Raw genomic sequence first — 16248 nt, 5'->3', positions numbered from 1 at the left:
TCGTGGTTCCTGGTCCTAAATCTAGTCGTCCAAAAGTTCTAAACGACTTCAGGCCTGCTGCCCTCACCTCAGTCTTTGAACAAATCATCAGAAATGTGATTATGGAAGACACTGAACTTCAGCTTGATTCAATGCAGATTGCACATAAGCCCAACAGAGGAGTGGAGGACGCGCTTTTGATTCTACTTCACCTGATTGTCAAACATGTAGAGAGTAAAGGACTTCAGTTCATCGATTTCTCTGCTGCTTTCAATAACACAGCCCCAGATTTGAATCAAAAGACTTTTAGAACAGTTTGAAATCCGGACAAACCTGAGCAAGTGCAGTCATATAAATATCTTGGGGCCATTGAGTCTGTTTTATCATGAGAATGATGCAGGACAAAGTCTTATAAAAGCAGCTTTGTCCCTGCTGCCATCACTAAACTTAGTAACTAATAACTGTTTTTCTGATTTGATTCATCGCGTCTACTTTCCAAATGTGTGTCTGTCAGGTTTAAATCGATGTGTGTGTTTGTGAAGGGATGACAAACGCTATTATTTTTCTGTAAAGCAAATTTACGTAAAAGTAAAGTAACCTTGATATGTCAGGATGTAGATGTCCCACCCAAAAACGTCATCAGCCCTGAAACATCGGTACTGTTCCAGGCAGCATTGCTGTCCACACGTCCATCAGAGTGTTAGAGGCGGCTGTCACAGATGTTGCAGTCTGCTCTCTGTTTCCATGAAACAACCACACTTGAAATGATCATTAAAGCTACCTGTACTAAAGGAAGCTGAGAACATGGCAGACGTGGGACTGACTGTGATCAGACTGTGACGATTGTTCTTGAGCAGATCTACAGGTCAGCTGTTCCACATCATGTTTCTAGGATGGAGCCGTTTGGAATAATGCCGCCCTCTGCTGGACAGATATCGTGTTGTCCCTGAGTCCTTCTGATCCTCAGCACTTTCTATCAGGAGACAACGCACCCAGGTCCCATCTGACGTTGTTCACTTGATGTTCTGAAGCCCAGTACGGACCTTAACACGGGCTCCATGTGGACATATTAGATTAAATGTTTTTTAAGACCAGTTTCTTGAATTACATGACGGTGTGATTTTTATTTTGTGCTTTTAGTGCAGAGAGAGTCTCTGTGGAGGTTGGATGTTCTCCCCGTGTTTGTGTGGGTCCTCTCAGGGGACTCTGGCTTCCTCCCCTGTTAGCGCTACAACAACGGTCAGACCCCCGAGGCATCTAAACTTTAGTAAGAATGTGCACTTTTGACACCTCTGGTTAGCATTTAGTGGTCAGTTTCAAACGTATTTGATTTTTGCTTGTTATGAACAAATTCACTTCACTACTTTTCACGATCTGTAACATCAATGCACATTGTTCCATTTACTGCATATTGCACTTTATTCATATCTCTCATTCCACCTGCAAAAACATTGTAAAGGTCGTCACAGAGAGTTTTATATATGTATAAATACTAATATTCTCTATTTATTCTGTTTTATTGCCCAGATGTTAGTTAGCCTTTGTTCAGTTGTCTTTTATATGTCAATAGATACGTATGTCACAAATAAAAGTTTCTTGTAAATTATGTTTTTGTAAAGAATTTTCTCCCAAATCTCTTACATGCTAACTGTAACGTGTTATTACTGCTAAAACCTGAACTTAAATGTGTATATGGTGTTTATCTGTTTTTCTCTCTGTTTTAGATGCAAATATCAAATTGGAGTTCTGCCTCCAGGCCAGAGTTGCAGGAATGCACCACGTGTTGGCTGTTTCACTGCCCTCTGTGCCCCACTTTCAGCCCTGCTGTCAGGGCAAAGATTGAGCAGCATATAAATGGACACATTCAAAGTGCTTTGCCTTTCAAAGGTATGTTGGTATTAAATATACCTCATAGTTAAAGTCATAAATATGCACTTCTTTTCAGCACCTCTGCAGGTCTTTGTTGACTTAAAAGTTATTTTTCACATTGTACAGTTCAGTTCATTCATCAGCGAGAGAAAAAAGTGTTTTCATTAAATATTTTTCCTGTTCACCACATTTCCTGACAGCTCTTGTGATCCACACCATTTTGCTTTCATTATTGAGGACGGCTTGGATATTTTTGTTAATATGTACAATCTGATTGTTAGATAAACTGACTGCATTCTATACAACTACATTTAAATTACATGTTTTTTCTTTTTTTCTCTCTTACAGACAAAATGATGTGCCGGTGCACTTTCACTGCCCTTCTGTAACATGACAGTCATACAGCGTGGGGATATGGCAAGGCAATTATTGTCATGTCAGCATTCAGGACTGCTCCCCACTGAACTCTCCGTGGAGCCTCGTCTCCCTCTCCATGTCTCGTCTCCAGCATCTAAACCATTTCCTGAATCTTGGGTAGAACATTCATGTGCTCCACCCTCTGTGCTAAATGAAACTGGGGCTTGTGGAAAGTCCATGAAAATGAAACGTCCTCACTGTGGTCTTAGTCTTCTTACAAAAAAACTTCAAGGCTCACATGATGAGGAGGCATTCAAACAGGTCAATAGATGTTTGCCTGGCCTGTCATCCACAGTGTTTTTGTGTAGAGGGACTTCTTCCTCTTTGTTTTTCAGTTTGCAGAGGACATGGAGCTCTTTTTAAAAGCATGTGCTGACGAGCAGAGACTACAGGTCAAAGCGATGTTTGACATTTAATGGACAGATGAAGGCACTGGCTGTTTGTTTGTGTTTTTTATCTGTTGTTTGTTTTTCAGTGTACAGAATTCCAGTTAAACTTATTATAAAATGCTGTTCACTTGTTTCCATACTTATAGTAAAAAATGTAAGTGTAAATGCAACAGCATTGTTTATACTTGTAACTTCAGAGTAAAAAGCTTATTGTTGATATTAACATTAATGTATTATCCTGTAATCAATAATATTTTTATGCATTTTACGCATTAACCCTCTGATCTCTATCCTGGCCATTTGGGGCCACTTCACTTCTCCTTGTTTGACTGCTACACTGCAGTGGACCAAAAGAATGACACAGGTTTGATCTTAAGGCTCTAATAGTTGTGTGTGTTGTGCATGACATTGCAACGCAAACATGTATTTGCAAGATAGACTGGAATAAATTATGATGCATCAAATATTACACAGGCTGCAGTGAATTGTTGTTGATACAGGTTATTGAGCTTTGAGTTTCCCAGTCAAACGTAGCTTTGACACACATGCTAACACTCTTACTCTTGTACATTTCATAACAAGACACCATAGCCAAAATATTAGCTCTCAAAAAAAATTCAAAGCTGCAGCTGCAGCACACACAGCAACAAACACTGTTAGTAAATGTGTCCTGGAGTTTCTGCAGGTGCAGAAAGTGCTGCTGCTGTAAGTCAGCCTAACAGCTTCCAGATCACTGATATTTCTGGAAAGATGGCAAGAAGGGCATCACAGCTCATTTCTACAATCTCCCAGATCTTGGAATACAAGCCCCTGTCCCATGAAAACCACTTCACAGTAGTAGGAGTCCACTAAAACCTACAAATGAAGAGTGATCCTGGAAGAAATAGGGCGCACACTAGTGACCTCAACAGTTGCAAGACAGCCTTGTCCCCGATGCTTATATGAAAAAAAATATGAAGATTTATGAAACCATTAGGACTTTATTACTGTTTTATCTGAAAAGCTACTGGTAATATTTAACCTAACTGGGATTTAAAGTGTAAAAAACAGAATGTAGATAAAATTTTGGTTTTGATGAAAAGGAGTGGAGCTTGTGAGCCACAATGTAAGCAGTGTTGCTTTGCTGACATGCACTCGATGCTGGCAGTACAAGCATTGTAGTGGTTCTTATATTTTTGTAAACTAACTGTATAATATATTGAGCCATTCAACAGTACACAAATGTTTGTAGGCTCCTTTTTGTATGCAACCTGCATGTCTTTCTGAATTAATTGTTTGTTTATATCATGTTTTTCAGGACAAAGAAGTTAAAGTCAAGTGGAAGCCCTGCTCAACATGGTATGTAGTAACAACTTTGTTGGACGGGAACAGACATTCATACTGTTGATAAATAGTTATCACCTCAATTTGAATTCATGTATTTGGACTAAAGTAAATTGGGAGCTGTTAGCTGTCAAGCTGCTCCTCTGTGAGGAGCTTGATAGCTGTCCACCTCCAAAGTTCATTATGAGTTTTGGAGGTGGACATGGTCAAGACTTTTAAGAGTTGGCATAAGACTTTACTTCTTTATAGAGCTTATAGTTGGGGCTGGTTCAGGTCAGCCCTTAGTTATGCTGTCATAGGACCAGACTGCTGGGGGTTAGTGTCTACTCGTGTCATTGTATATATCCAGGAATATGTGCCTGAGGATAGTTGTCATGAAATCAATATTAAATCAAAGTTTTCCTTAATGACCACAGCTGGCATGAGTTCTCCAAAGCTGCCTGCTGTCTCAGGATCTGTCTCCAAAAAGAACCAGGGAGCGCTAACATGTTATGTTCTAGACTGATGAAGAAAATGCACATTAAACATAGTATAAACTCACTATGTTAAGTAATGTGAAGAGGATGCCTTTAGCTCCTATTGGGTTGGTTCCTTGATCAGTGCAATACAGAATCATTCATCTGGTTTGATGTAATGTCCTTAAAACACGTCAAAATGAGGCTCTGTAGTCTGTGTGGCCTCCACATGCCTGTATGACCTCACTACAACACCTGGGCATGCTCCTGATGAAGTGGCAGATGGTCTCCTGATGGATCTCCTCCCAGACTCCAGGACTAGAGCATCTGCCAACTCAGGCAGCAGAAGGTTCTCCACGGCGTCTCCAGACTCTGTCACACGTGCTCAGTGTGAACCTGCTTTCATCTGTGAAGAGCACAGGCCGCCAGTGGCAAAGTTGCCAAGCTTGGTGTTCTCTGGCAAATGCCAAACATCCTGCACGGTGTTGGGCTGTAAGCACAACCCCCACCTGTGGACGTCGAGCCCTCATACCACCCTCATGGAGTCAGTATCTGACCGTTTGAGCAGACGTGCATATTTGTGGCCTGCTGGAGGTCATTTTGCACAGCTCTGGCCTTTCTTTCCTACCCCACAGTACCTTTCCTTATCTTTTGTTTCCTACTCTTTTACTTAGTCTTTGATCACGGTTGTCTTTCTAGATAATTAATGTCATTTGTTCTGGGGCGAGTCACTGGCTCAGGTGCATTCTGGGACTGTCAGTTCACCAGTGTGCTGGCATGCTTCTTAACAAACACACCACTACAGCAAACATCTCAGTTGTACTTGTTGATTTCTTCAACAAAACACTGAACAAAACATGTCCTTGTGAGTGTGCTGCCTGGTGCTTTTACATTTTGTGGTAATTTGAGCAGCCCAGAAAGCATCCCATGAATTCAATGATGTTATTGTATCTGAACATGTACACGAGTCATTAAATTAGATGGGAAAGAATGATTCAGGGTAAACAACTGCACCAAGGGAATTACATTTTTCTTCTCAACATGTAAAATGTCTGTTGATAAGCAATTTCTGAAACAGACATTATAAAAATCACATTAAACAGATGTGATTAACTTTTTATTCTAGCAAACATAACATCAATGATGACACAATCAGTCTTCATCAGAAGTGCTCAAATCACTCTCATCGTCTGGAACGTCCTCCTCCTCCTCCGAGTCCATTTCCAGGAGTGGTTGGTGGCTGAGGATTCTCTTGTACACGTCCTTTACTTTGAGCGTTTCAGCTTTCAGTTCACTTTGTTTTTAAACCAGGCTATGGAGTCCTTTCTGTGCATCCTCCGACATGCCAACAAGGGAGGCTGTAAAAACAACAAAACTATTAAATATAAGTAAAACAAACAAACAAACCTCACCTCATAAACAAGGAGTTAGGATCATGTAATTAAACTTTTTTTAAGGGAGAAGGCAGTGTTAGCTAGCAACCCAAATATAGGTAAAAGATCCAGTAAGACTTTAGCATCTGCTATTATTTTCAATCAATTCATCACCAAATGTATAAATAAATAAAAGATGTGCTTACAGTCTGAGGAGATTGTCCCCAACACCACAGATCGCATTTGCAACACTGTCCAGTGATGCTGCATCTCCCTGCAAAGGATCATCTCCTCCTCTCTCAGGCGCCTCACAGCCATCACCTTCTCAAAGACCTTTCTCTTTGTCCGGAGGTCAGCAGCAGCTGCAGTTTAACAACATCAGATGGGAAAACATAGCAGCATATTATGATTCAAGAACAAAACATTCAACTGCTGCTCAGATACTGGGAGTTTGTTTAAAAAGGATATTTAGAAATCAAGAGCTTACGTTCACTTGTGCTCTGCCAGGGCCAAACGTCGCTCTGCATGAGGGCATCACTGGATACGATTTGCTTTGTTGCTTGTTTCCTTGTTGTAGTCGTCAACAGCAGCCGCCAAGCGTTTCTTCTCATCTAAGATGACCTTGTGAATTCTGTGTCGCCTCTTGTTGCTATCTGTAAATAATCATAAAAAGGAACACCTTCACATAATGCATATATTTACATTTTAATCTACACTCATCAATTCGTTTGCTAGAACAAATCACATCCAGCTTAAACAAACCTGGATCTGATTTTATTCTGTTTACAAAGTAGCTGTACAAGCTGTACAAACTGAGCATCAAACGGTCCGTTTCAAAGAAACTGTGACACCATTTTGTCTGTAAAGACTTTGTGTTCGCACTCTGATGATGACGACAAGCTCCTCTACTCGTGCCTGCAACGCTCCAAGGCTGCCATCAGTTTGATCGGTTTCTAAGTGAGAGGAATATTAATCAGAACACAGGATGAGTAACAGTCACCAAACTACAGTGGACTCTGTAATCACTGACTTGATGATATTCATTATAAGACATCTGGAGCCTTCATGTGCTGCATTATCATGAGATAACAAGTATGTTGGTGTTCAGCTTTATAAAACCAACTAGTACGACATCACTTCAACCCAGGTCCAATCCAATTTGATCAAACGCAACAACTCTGCCATCAATTCTGCTTTTACAAGCTTATTTTTCATTGTTTGTTGACACTGTCAGAAAGATCTTAACTCTAAGTTCTTTAATGAGGCCATGGTGGGTCCTGTTGTTATACACGAGTGCATTATATTGAGACTCACCTTCAGCCCATTGCTGCAGTGTGTCGTCATCCACACCCAGCTCATTTCTGCTCGCATTCAGGCTCTCCACTTGTTCTCTAAGGATCCTTATGATCTAAGAATACATTAATAAATGTCATTCATATGGACATTTTTAGAGTACTGGTGTTTCCCCCCCATTACCACACACATTAAAATGGGTGTTGAAAAAATGACCTTTAGATATCTCTGGCTCAAAGTGCGGCCCAGTTGTTCCACTTTCCTTTTGTTCCAGCCCAAAGCCAGGAGGCTCAGCATGTCTGTTCGCCCTGCATTTCAGTTAGTATACAAATAAGAATGAATGAGCAGGAGACTGAGTGGAATCTCACACACAGACACACACCTGCTTTAGACATGTACTTCGTTGTGATGGCCGCCCTAGACAGGAAACTGTTTACTTGCTCCACCTCTTCTCCAACTGTTGAACCGGCCCCATCCTGAAACGCACCTCCCCATTTGATCTATAGAAAGGAGGTCACAATACATGACTGCTGAATTCATTCAACCTTATAACAAAATGTCTTAAACGTATCCAAGACTACAAGCTGCAGTATACCTCGCACATCCAAGTGTGAGCTACTCAAAATGAAGTACACATTAAGATAAAGTCAAGTAAATAGTATTACGACAACACCAAGAGAAAAACAAAATAAATATCCACCCATCCAAATATGTATCCACACACACACACGTATGAGTATATGGTTATGGCGTTAACGTCATTTTAACAAGATTAACGCTGACAGCACTGATATATATGTGTATCTTACATCATTTGTGTGTCTCTGGATGTATTTCACAAAGTCAGCAACTTCCTCATCTTTCTCAATGAAGACACCTTCAAAGTTCCCCTGCTCTGAAGTGCTGAACGAACACGGTGACAGTTGTTTGAAAAGAAACATCAAAATACAATTTTTGTACAAATCCATATTTGATTTATGTACACAATGCATAACGTACCTTGCATTTGATTGAAAGCGATAAAGCTTGCAGTTTCCATCAACTGAGACGGCGAGCATGTCTGGAGTGCAGGCAGGGCAGCTAAAGCATGGCTCCTTGCACATCCTGTCCACCTCAAACTTTACAGCACTCCACTCCAAGAAACTTTTGCTGAAGGCATCAGCTGATATTCGGCCAGTCTTTTAAGTAGAGGACAAACAACAGAATATTCACGGACAGTCATCATAAACATTGATTTGCACAATTTCCTTAAACTTGACAAATTTAGAAACTCACCCTTCCAAAATGGGCTGTTCGTTCATCCAGCACTTTGACAAAGGCCTTAAGTGACATCCCTGCTGCAGCTTCTTAATGTCATAGAAAGACTGAAAGACATCCATTGAAAACAGGGTGCAGAAATTTAAGGTGCCAGGCCAATATCCACCACCCTGGAAGTCCTTAACTGAGGGGGACCACATTAGGTCACAGCTGGTGCAGCTCACCACTGGCAGTGCAAGGTTATAACGGCCTTTAGGAAGGATAAGGAGAAATCCAGTCATGGCTCAACAAAGACATTCATTTTTTCCCATGTTGTTTTCAAAGCGGTCTGGTAAATCCAAATGACCTTTGACAGGTGCCCACATATACTGCGGGCCGAGGGTAATTCAAAACAATGTAGCAATGTACAATTTGCAATAAAACCTGCAAACACATCTATTGTGTATGTACTGTGTGACAAAAGAGCAACTTACCATTTATGGTTACAAGAGCCACAATTGCACCGGGTGAAACCTCAACGTTACCTGCTGGGCAGTCACACACAGTCTGGTCTTTGCACAGGCAACAGCCGAACTAACATTAAAAACACACAATATATATAAAAAGAATTGGAAATTAAATGATACACAATAAATATACAATAACAGCACACACTCATAGTACATAGCAATAAATGCATAAGACTTAAAAACCGTACCTATTGGATTGTGAAACTCTGATGAAGGCTGCAAAAACCCTCCTGTTACTGCCTCTCTGCTGTGCAGGACAAAGCGTGTGTGAACTGCAATATCACAGTCAGCACAAAGGAATGGAAGAGGCAGGCAGTCCAGACACCTCACAACTACTTGTTTGCCACACTGACACACACGGTGTGACTGTGGATCCAGAGTAGCTAACATATTGTCTATAAGACAAGGCCTGGCCTCTTTCCACTTTAGCAAGGACACCATGTTTCTGATCGCCCAGTGAGTAGCAGCTGACTCAGACGACGTCTCACAAGTCATGGCTGCGTCCTCTTCTCCATCCTCCAACAACTGAAGGAGCTCCTGACGAAGCACCTCAGTTCCACACACTAACAGAAAAAAAATAAAGAAACTCTTCCACAAAGTGAAAAACACTCTAGGCAGTATGTTTCTTAGGACTGCACAAAAGCCCTGCCTAACTCAACTATAACAACAAATATAAAAGTAAAGGAATCACAATATATACAAGAAGGTAAAGTACCTTTTGTTGGGTTGACACTGGCAACATAACTAGGTTCTTCACGTGGACACTGATGCTGATCTGCAGACACTGGGGGGAAAAAGAGATTGAAGAATATTTACTTACTGAAATTCTTTGGTGAAAACAAGTTGTGAGATAAAATCAATGGTTGTGAGAACACTGACCACGTGGCAACTAGTACTTCGACTGGATGATGGTCTTTGAGGAATAAAATCTCCCTGTCTGTCAAGGGCGGCATCACTTACATTTTGATTAGATACCTTGAGTTTGTAAATGATCAGATTACATAATTGGAATACAATGTATCCAATTCAGGGTTGCAGGAGGATGAAGCCTATCCCAGCTGATACAGGACAAAGACAGGCTGCCAGTTTATTGCAGGGCTAACACGATATGTGTAACAGAAAATCCACTTAAATGTTTGATATTTCTTATAATAATCATAATTATGACTATTATTTAAAGGTTTCTTTAAATAATACATTTTGATTTTTTATAACCTCTAAAATATAAACCTGAGCTGTTTCAGATTCTGACCTCTGACCTCACTGCAGCTCCCTCTTGGAAGTACGTCTGCTTCTTGTCTACCCCCAGTGATGACCGCCTGCCCTTGATATCACGTACTGTACCTGAGGAACAAAAAAGGACAAACACTTGCCTTCATTTAAGAAGTACATTCATACAGAGGTAATCTATGGAAACACACTAGTTCACCCTTTGGGAGAAATCAGTTCCTGTGAAACATTTCTGTAAATGAACATCATGTGGAGAATGAATGAAATGAGTTCTTCAGGTGACTCAGCAGTCCCACACTGACAAATGAAATCTAGTTAAACTATTAAGCATATTTGCTCTTCTGAAATCTGTGTTAAACAACAACAAACATAAATTAGTAACAAAAATACAGCTGAGTAGAGGCTTTACAAACCACCAGCAGCCATAATGCTAAATTTTAATCTTCAAATGTTTCTGAGCCGTCTTCAACCTGCTTTTAACACATTAAAGTCCCACAGTCAATGCAGCCTGACTCAATCCTAGATGTTCAGCACACAGAGACACAGAGGTGCCGTTTAAAGTTTAGTGATAACCTGAGTCACTGATCATTTGCAGTATTACAGAGTCTGGCAGTCTCTGCATGATGTCCACGTCACTGTGAGTTTCTAGCTGACTCTCAGGTGTGACAGGTGTGCCAGCAGGAAAGAGTAATAATAACCTGCATCCTGAGGTTTGTCATGCAGGATTAAAGCAGCCAGGCTTTGTTCACACAGCTAGGATTGTATTTTACACTGACCCTGGGTCAGTATAAGTATCATACAGTTTAAACGAAGCACTGAAACTTGCACATATTTATTACAGATGCACTGAAGCTAATTGAGATATTTGCTGTCAGTCTGTGGCTGCGATTAAACACTTTACTGGAAACTTTATTAACTAGTAACTTCATCAGTCATGACAGAAGCTAATATTTCTGTGCTAACATCGTTTAAACAGTAACAGCTTTCCTCCAATATAAGCTAACGTTTACACCGTAACTTTAAGCTAGCACCATAAAGACGGTAAAACACGTAATAATATCTACAAATGCATCTTAAAGCTGTTATATTAGCACTCGGTGTATTACTAACATAACCACATTAACATTACTGACACTCGCTGACTTTTAATAGTCATTCTATAAATGCTGTCCGTTTAAATGGTCTTACCTGGTGGTCCATATGGTCCATAAGTGAAGCAGAGGGAGCCTGACCATGCGTCACACGTTTGACGAGTTGGGAGTGAGAACGTGTTTGGGCTATAAGGAACACACTCACTTCCTGAGCCCTGGGCAATAAGAGACGTTTTGTGTTTTATGATTTATTGATATGTTTGATCCTTTCTGACCTGCGTTAATGAAGCAGTCATTAGAGCACCATGTCCGCTAGAATAGTTCTGTAGTTTGATGCTTGAGTCGTTGCAGACTTGTTGAAACTCCCTCACCCGTCAAAGCAGCGTCTTTGTTATTCGCGTCCAGCAGATGGCAGTGTTTCACTGTCTGACGGCTGTCTGAAGCTTCAGCTGGATTATCCGTTTGCTATGTTTGCCATGTTACAGTGGGGAGGAAAAACTCCTTTTTAACAGGAATATCTAGACATGAGTGATTACTGCAGTGGGGCACTATCTGTGCTATCTATAAGAAATGTTAGCAACAATAAAACTCTGAGGATCAGGGCTCCATTTCACTCCAGTGTTCAGTGGCATTTTAAAAGAGTGAATACCGACGCTGAATGTCTTTGTAAAGCAAAAGCACTTTGTTAGCCTTTACAGAGCAAAGCTATGGATCAATGTGCAGTGAAGAAAAATCGAGGTGGCCAGTGTGTCCTTTCCTAACCAATCACAGAGCTCCTTACATTGCACCATGTGGCTAATTTGCGTTTTACTGATATTGCTGGGCTGCTGTCAATCATTTTGTCTTTATATTACAACAGAGCATTGACCTTTAACCTGTTTAATTCATACTGAGTATTTTTAAAAAAAAAAATGTATTGTCATAATAAATTCTGCCTCACTGAAACACCATTTTGCATTAGCCTCTATCACCTGACTTGTCACTGATGATATCACTGCATGAGCAGGCGAGCGGTAGCGGCGGGGGGTGTAGGTGAAGCTCGTGAAGAACAAAATTCTGTACGAGCGGACGCAGTGAGTCCAATAACCAGGGGTAACTGGAAATAAGGTGTTGTAGGCTGGCTTCCACAGTGTAAAGAGACACTTCTCCCTCATGCTCTAACAGCTGGTAAATCAATTTAGAAGCAGAGTCGATAACGGCCTCCTGAAGCTCCCTAGGTGGGGTGACTGCCGCTGGATCCATATCTGGCTGGTCCGTACTGTCACGGCGGGTGAGGAGAGCCGTGTGAAAATAATAAATGAGGATCCAATCGCAGGCAGTAGTGGAGAAGTGAAGGTGGTTTATTGAACACAAATATAAATATGGACAAACAGCAAATGGAGCACGAACTAAACTAGACTGGAAACAACTAAACTACAGAGCACAAACCTGGACAAGAACGAGCAGAGGAGATGGACAGCAGGGAGAACACACGGGTGAGACATGGTGGATACACAGACGGACCAGCAACTACAATGACAGAGGACACGACTTAAATACACAGAGAAACACAGGGGAATTACACACAGGTGGTGGACACAGCTGGGAATAATCACCAAGACGAGACAGAGGTCAAACTGAACACACTCACATGAGACGCAGACCTTCACAATAAAACAGGAACAAGAAACCATCACACTAAGACGCAGACTCGACATAGAGAGAGAGACAGAAAATGACACATGGAACTAAACTAAACCTGCAAAAACATGACAACTCAAAATACTGGGTCAAACTGACCCAGAACCGTGACAGACTTTCTATAATGTTTTGCTTGAGCATGTCCTGCTTTTCTGTAATGTTATTTCTAGTTTTAGCAGTTCTTCTCGAGGGAAAGAGAAAGATGTAAAAATCTTATACGTTATATATGTTAAATAACATGTGTAGTGCTCACATGTAATGCAGATGTTAGCTTTGATCTAACCAATAAATCCTGATTGGATGTTGTTAGCGTTAGCACTTGTGTTTGCTTCCCTGCTGTACAACAGCATTACTGTAGTGGAGATGTCAAAGATAGGCACGGCTGTGGCACTGATTCAGTCTTTGAGCACTACGGTCACCCCGGTGTGTCGGCCAGAACACCACTTAAGGCCAAATTGTCCCAGAGTACGAAAGAAGGAGGGAGCTTGAGGTTCCGTTTGAGGCACTTTATTGTCACCACTTAATTTCTGGGGCTGTAAACACAGCGGGTGTACATAAGTGTATGTCTGGGTGTGTGTGTGTGTGGTTTCCTACAAGGAAATAAACAAGGGAAATAACAATCAATAAAGATAATAGACAAGTCAAATACTCAAATATAAACATAATACAACATAGTTAACATTATCAAATATAAAGATCAGAAAAATATAATACACTTCAAACTGCTCACACTATGCAACTAAATAGCATCAGTGCGAGGTTAAGCAACCGTCAGTACACAGGAACTACTTCCGGTAGTTATACAAAATAAAAGCATCCCCCGTTATAATCCGCTATAATGCTCTTATTGTGAAGGGCAAGCGGGACGCTATACTTCCGGTCAAACTACGTTCGCTATTTTATTAATCCACATACCTAATTGTTCGCTACTTCAAAGTAAACAATCACAAGCATCACATACAACATACAGAGAAGGTCTGATAACACAGGAACGACATTATGGACATACGAACGACCGTACATGCGTCAACAAAGCTAAACCGGGGCCAAGCTAACAACACAAGTTAGCATATGAAATGAGGGTGAACTCACGCGTTGCATGCGTGGCCTACCGCTCCAACTATGGACTACATTAGCTCCTAAATGGTAACATACTACAGTACTGACACAACAAAGGCAAAATACGACACAGGTCACTACTTACTTGTCATTTACGCACACCTAACATGCCCCAGGAATCAGTGCACCCCCTCCGGACCAACACTGCTCAGCCGCCATTAAACTGCCCACCTTACTAACCGGATGATGTCACTAGAAGGTGGGCTGGCCCAAACTGACAGAAGATGGAACATTACATGAACTTATATAAACTTATAAACACCAATAAAACTATTATATGAACTTTGGGGCCTTTTATACAGCCGCCCCCAAATGTATGTAAGACATTTGCTCATCAATAAGGCAACAAAGTTCTAGGGTTGTGGTGAGTTCAACGCAGAGCTATCTTCATCTTCTCCAGAGGGCAGCGCAGGGAGGACAACCAGTCTGGCAACTGGCCGAGTGTAGACTCTCTCCTTCACCTTCACGTCAGCTGACCTGATGCATCCATCAGGGCTAGGATGAGTTTTAATCACCCTCCCCACCGGCCAGAGAGCCCTGGGAAGCTGTGGATCAGCGATCATCACCACAGAGTCCTCAGCCAAATCAGCTGCCGTTGTTTGCCACTTCTGGCGAGTCTGCAAACTGGGAATGTACTGACGAATGAAACGTGACCAGAAATGGTCAGCCAAAACCTGGGAGTGCTTCCAGCGACGGCGACTGAGGAGCTCACTCTCTGGGTATACTACCTGAGGTAGCGATCCATCCGGCCGCCCCATCAGAAGAACATTAGGAGTCACCGGATCTGCATCTCTGGCATCGGAAGACACATACCCCAGGGGCTTACTATTGAGTATCCCTTCCACTTCGGTGAGTACAGTGCGAAGCACTTCTTCTGGAACTGACTGAGCACCAACGGTGGCATAGAGGGCATACTTAACCGACCGGATCTCCCTTTCCCATGCTCCCCCAAAGTGTGGGGCACCTGGAGGATTAAAGCGGAAGCTGATCCTCTGGGGTGCTAGAAGCTGTTGTAGTTCCGGGGCCATCTTCAGAAAGGTCTCACGCAGCTCCCTCTCACCTCCCCTGAAGTTGGTCCCCTGGTCTGAAAACAACTCGGCAGGTGTTCCTCTACGGGCGACAAATCGCCGAAGAGCCATCAGGAATGCATCTGCATCAATGGTGTTAAGAACATCCAAGTGGACTGCCCTGGTGGTGAGGCACTTGAATATGATTCCCCATCTCTTCTCAATACGCCGACCAACCTTGACCTCAAACGGCCCGAAGCAGTCCATTCCCGTAGAGTAGAAAGCCGGTTTATATAGACGTAGCCGGGCTGCTGGCAGGTCTGCCATCCTTGGCACTGTAGGTCTAGCTCTCCACCTTTGACAATCAGCACAGAGGTGTTGGTAGCGCCGGACAGCTTCACGCCCTCGCAGAATCCAGTAGGAGCGCCGAAGTTCTGCGAACACCCGCTCCGGGCCAGGATGATGGAGGCGGCGATCAAAGTCTTGGATCAGGAGTTTGGTCACTGGGTGGCTTGGGTCTAAGATAATCGGATGGAGTGTCTCCAGAGCCAAATCTTCAGATCGACGAAGTCGTCCTCCAACACAAATGAGCTGTCTGGTCTCATCCACTTCGGGTGACAGAGAGAGAAGACGACTGCTCCTGGGAACTGGCTTACCGACTTTCAACAGGTTGTACTCCTCCAGGAAACTATCCATCTGGGCCCTCTGTAGGATCAGCCTCTCCGCCTTGCGATAGTCCTCAACAGTGGGATGACCATCTGGTTGGGCCGCCCCATGTAGCTCCCGCGCTGTAACCTCTAACATCTCACTCCAGGTTTTGTAGCGGCTCAAATCTGAAGTTGGCTGACCTGACGGAGTAGTTGCTGTGGTCCCACAGAACACAGCTTTGCGCAGCTCCGAGGCATCTCCTGCTTGGTCAACCGTGAGATCCTCTGGCCAGGAGTCTGGACTGCGCAGGAGAAAGGATGGTCCTTGGCTCCATCTATTTGGTACAGTGAGCTCCTTCAACTTCTTCCCACGTGTCACATCGTCAGCTGGATTCCTTCCAGAGTCGACGTATCTCCAGGAGTGCCTGTCTGTCAGCTCTTGTATCTCGGCTACACAAGTGCCCACGAAGACCTTAAATCGGCAGGATTCAGACCTCAGCCAGGTCAGCACTGTTGTAGAATCGGACCATAGGACCGTCTGGTCGATTCTAAGGGTGAGCTCCCTTTCCAGCACTTGTGAGAGCTGTGCCCCAGTGAGTGCAGCACAGAG

General features: G+C 42.6%; 2 protein-coding genes across 2 annotated transcripts in view; one reads left to right on the top strand and one right to left on the bottom strand.

The window, feature by feature from the left end:
* The window catches only part of LOC146634681 (protein NLRC3-like), a 256953-nt gene that overhangs the window by 202037 nt on the left and 38668 nt on the right, over positions 1–16248 (top strand). The gene's annotated exons all lie outside the window — the stretch shown is intronic.
* LOC146634683 (uncharacterized) lies at positions 6625–8430 on the bottom strand. Its single transcript, XM_085349936.1, has 7 exons — positions 8374–8430; positions 8098–8276; positions 7908–8001; positions 7481–7598; positions 7315–7406; positions 7120–7213; positions 6625–6758 (listed from the first exon to the last, which is right to left on the bottom strand). The coding sequence occupies exons 1-7, from the start codon at positions 8428–8430 to the stop codon at positions 6625–6627; spliced, it is 768 nt and encodes a 255-aa protein (XP_085206062.1).

The sequence above is a fragment of the Diplotaxodon limnothrissa genome, linkage group LG3, assembly GCF_057381915.1.
Source record: "Diplotaxodon limnothrissa isolate DT_005_m linkage group LG3, D_limnothrissa_male_GT1.1, whole genome shotgun sequence".
Classification (NCBI taxonomy): domain Eukaryota; kingdom Metazoa; phylum Chordata; class Actinopteri; order Cichliformes; family Cichlidae; genus Diplotaxodon; species Diplotaxodon limnothrissa.
The sequence above is the reverse complement of the archived record's forward strand: the minus strand, read 5'-3'. Positions and strand labels throughout refer to the sequence as shown.

What these genes read in the sequence shown, in the direction of transcription:
- LOC146634683 (XM_085349936.1), bottom strand. Translation starts at nt 8,430, where the DNA reads ATGTCACTTAAGGCCTTTGTCAAAGTGCTGGATGAACGAACAGCCCAT. An exon ending in TCCAGAGACACACAAATGAT is followed by an intron (nt 7,599 to 7,907) that starts GTAAGATACACA and finishes TCCTTTCTATAG; the next exon opens with ATCAAATGGGGAGGTGCGTT. An exon ending in GAAGTACATGTCTAAAGCAG is followed by an intron (nt 7,407 to 7,480) that starts GTGTGTGTCTGT and finishes ACTGAAATGCAG; the next exon opens with GGCGAACAGACATGCTGAGC.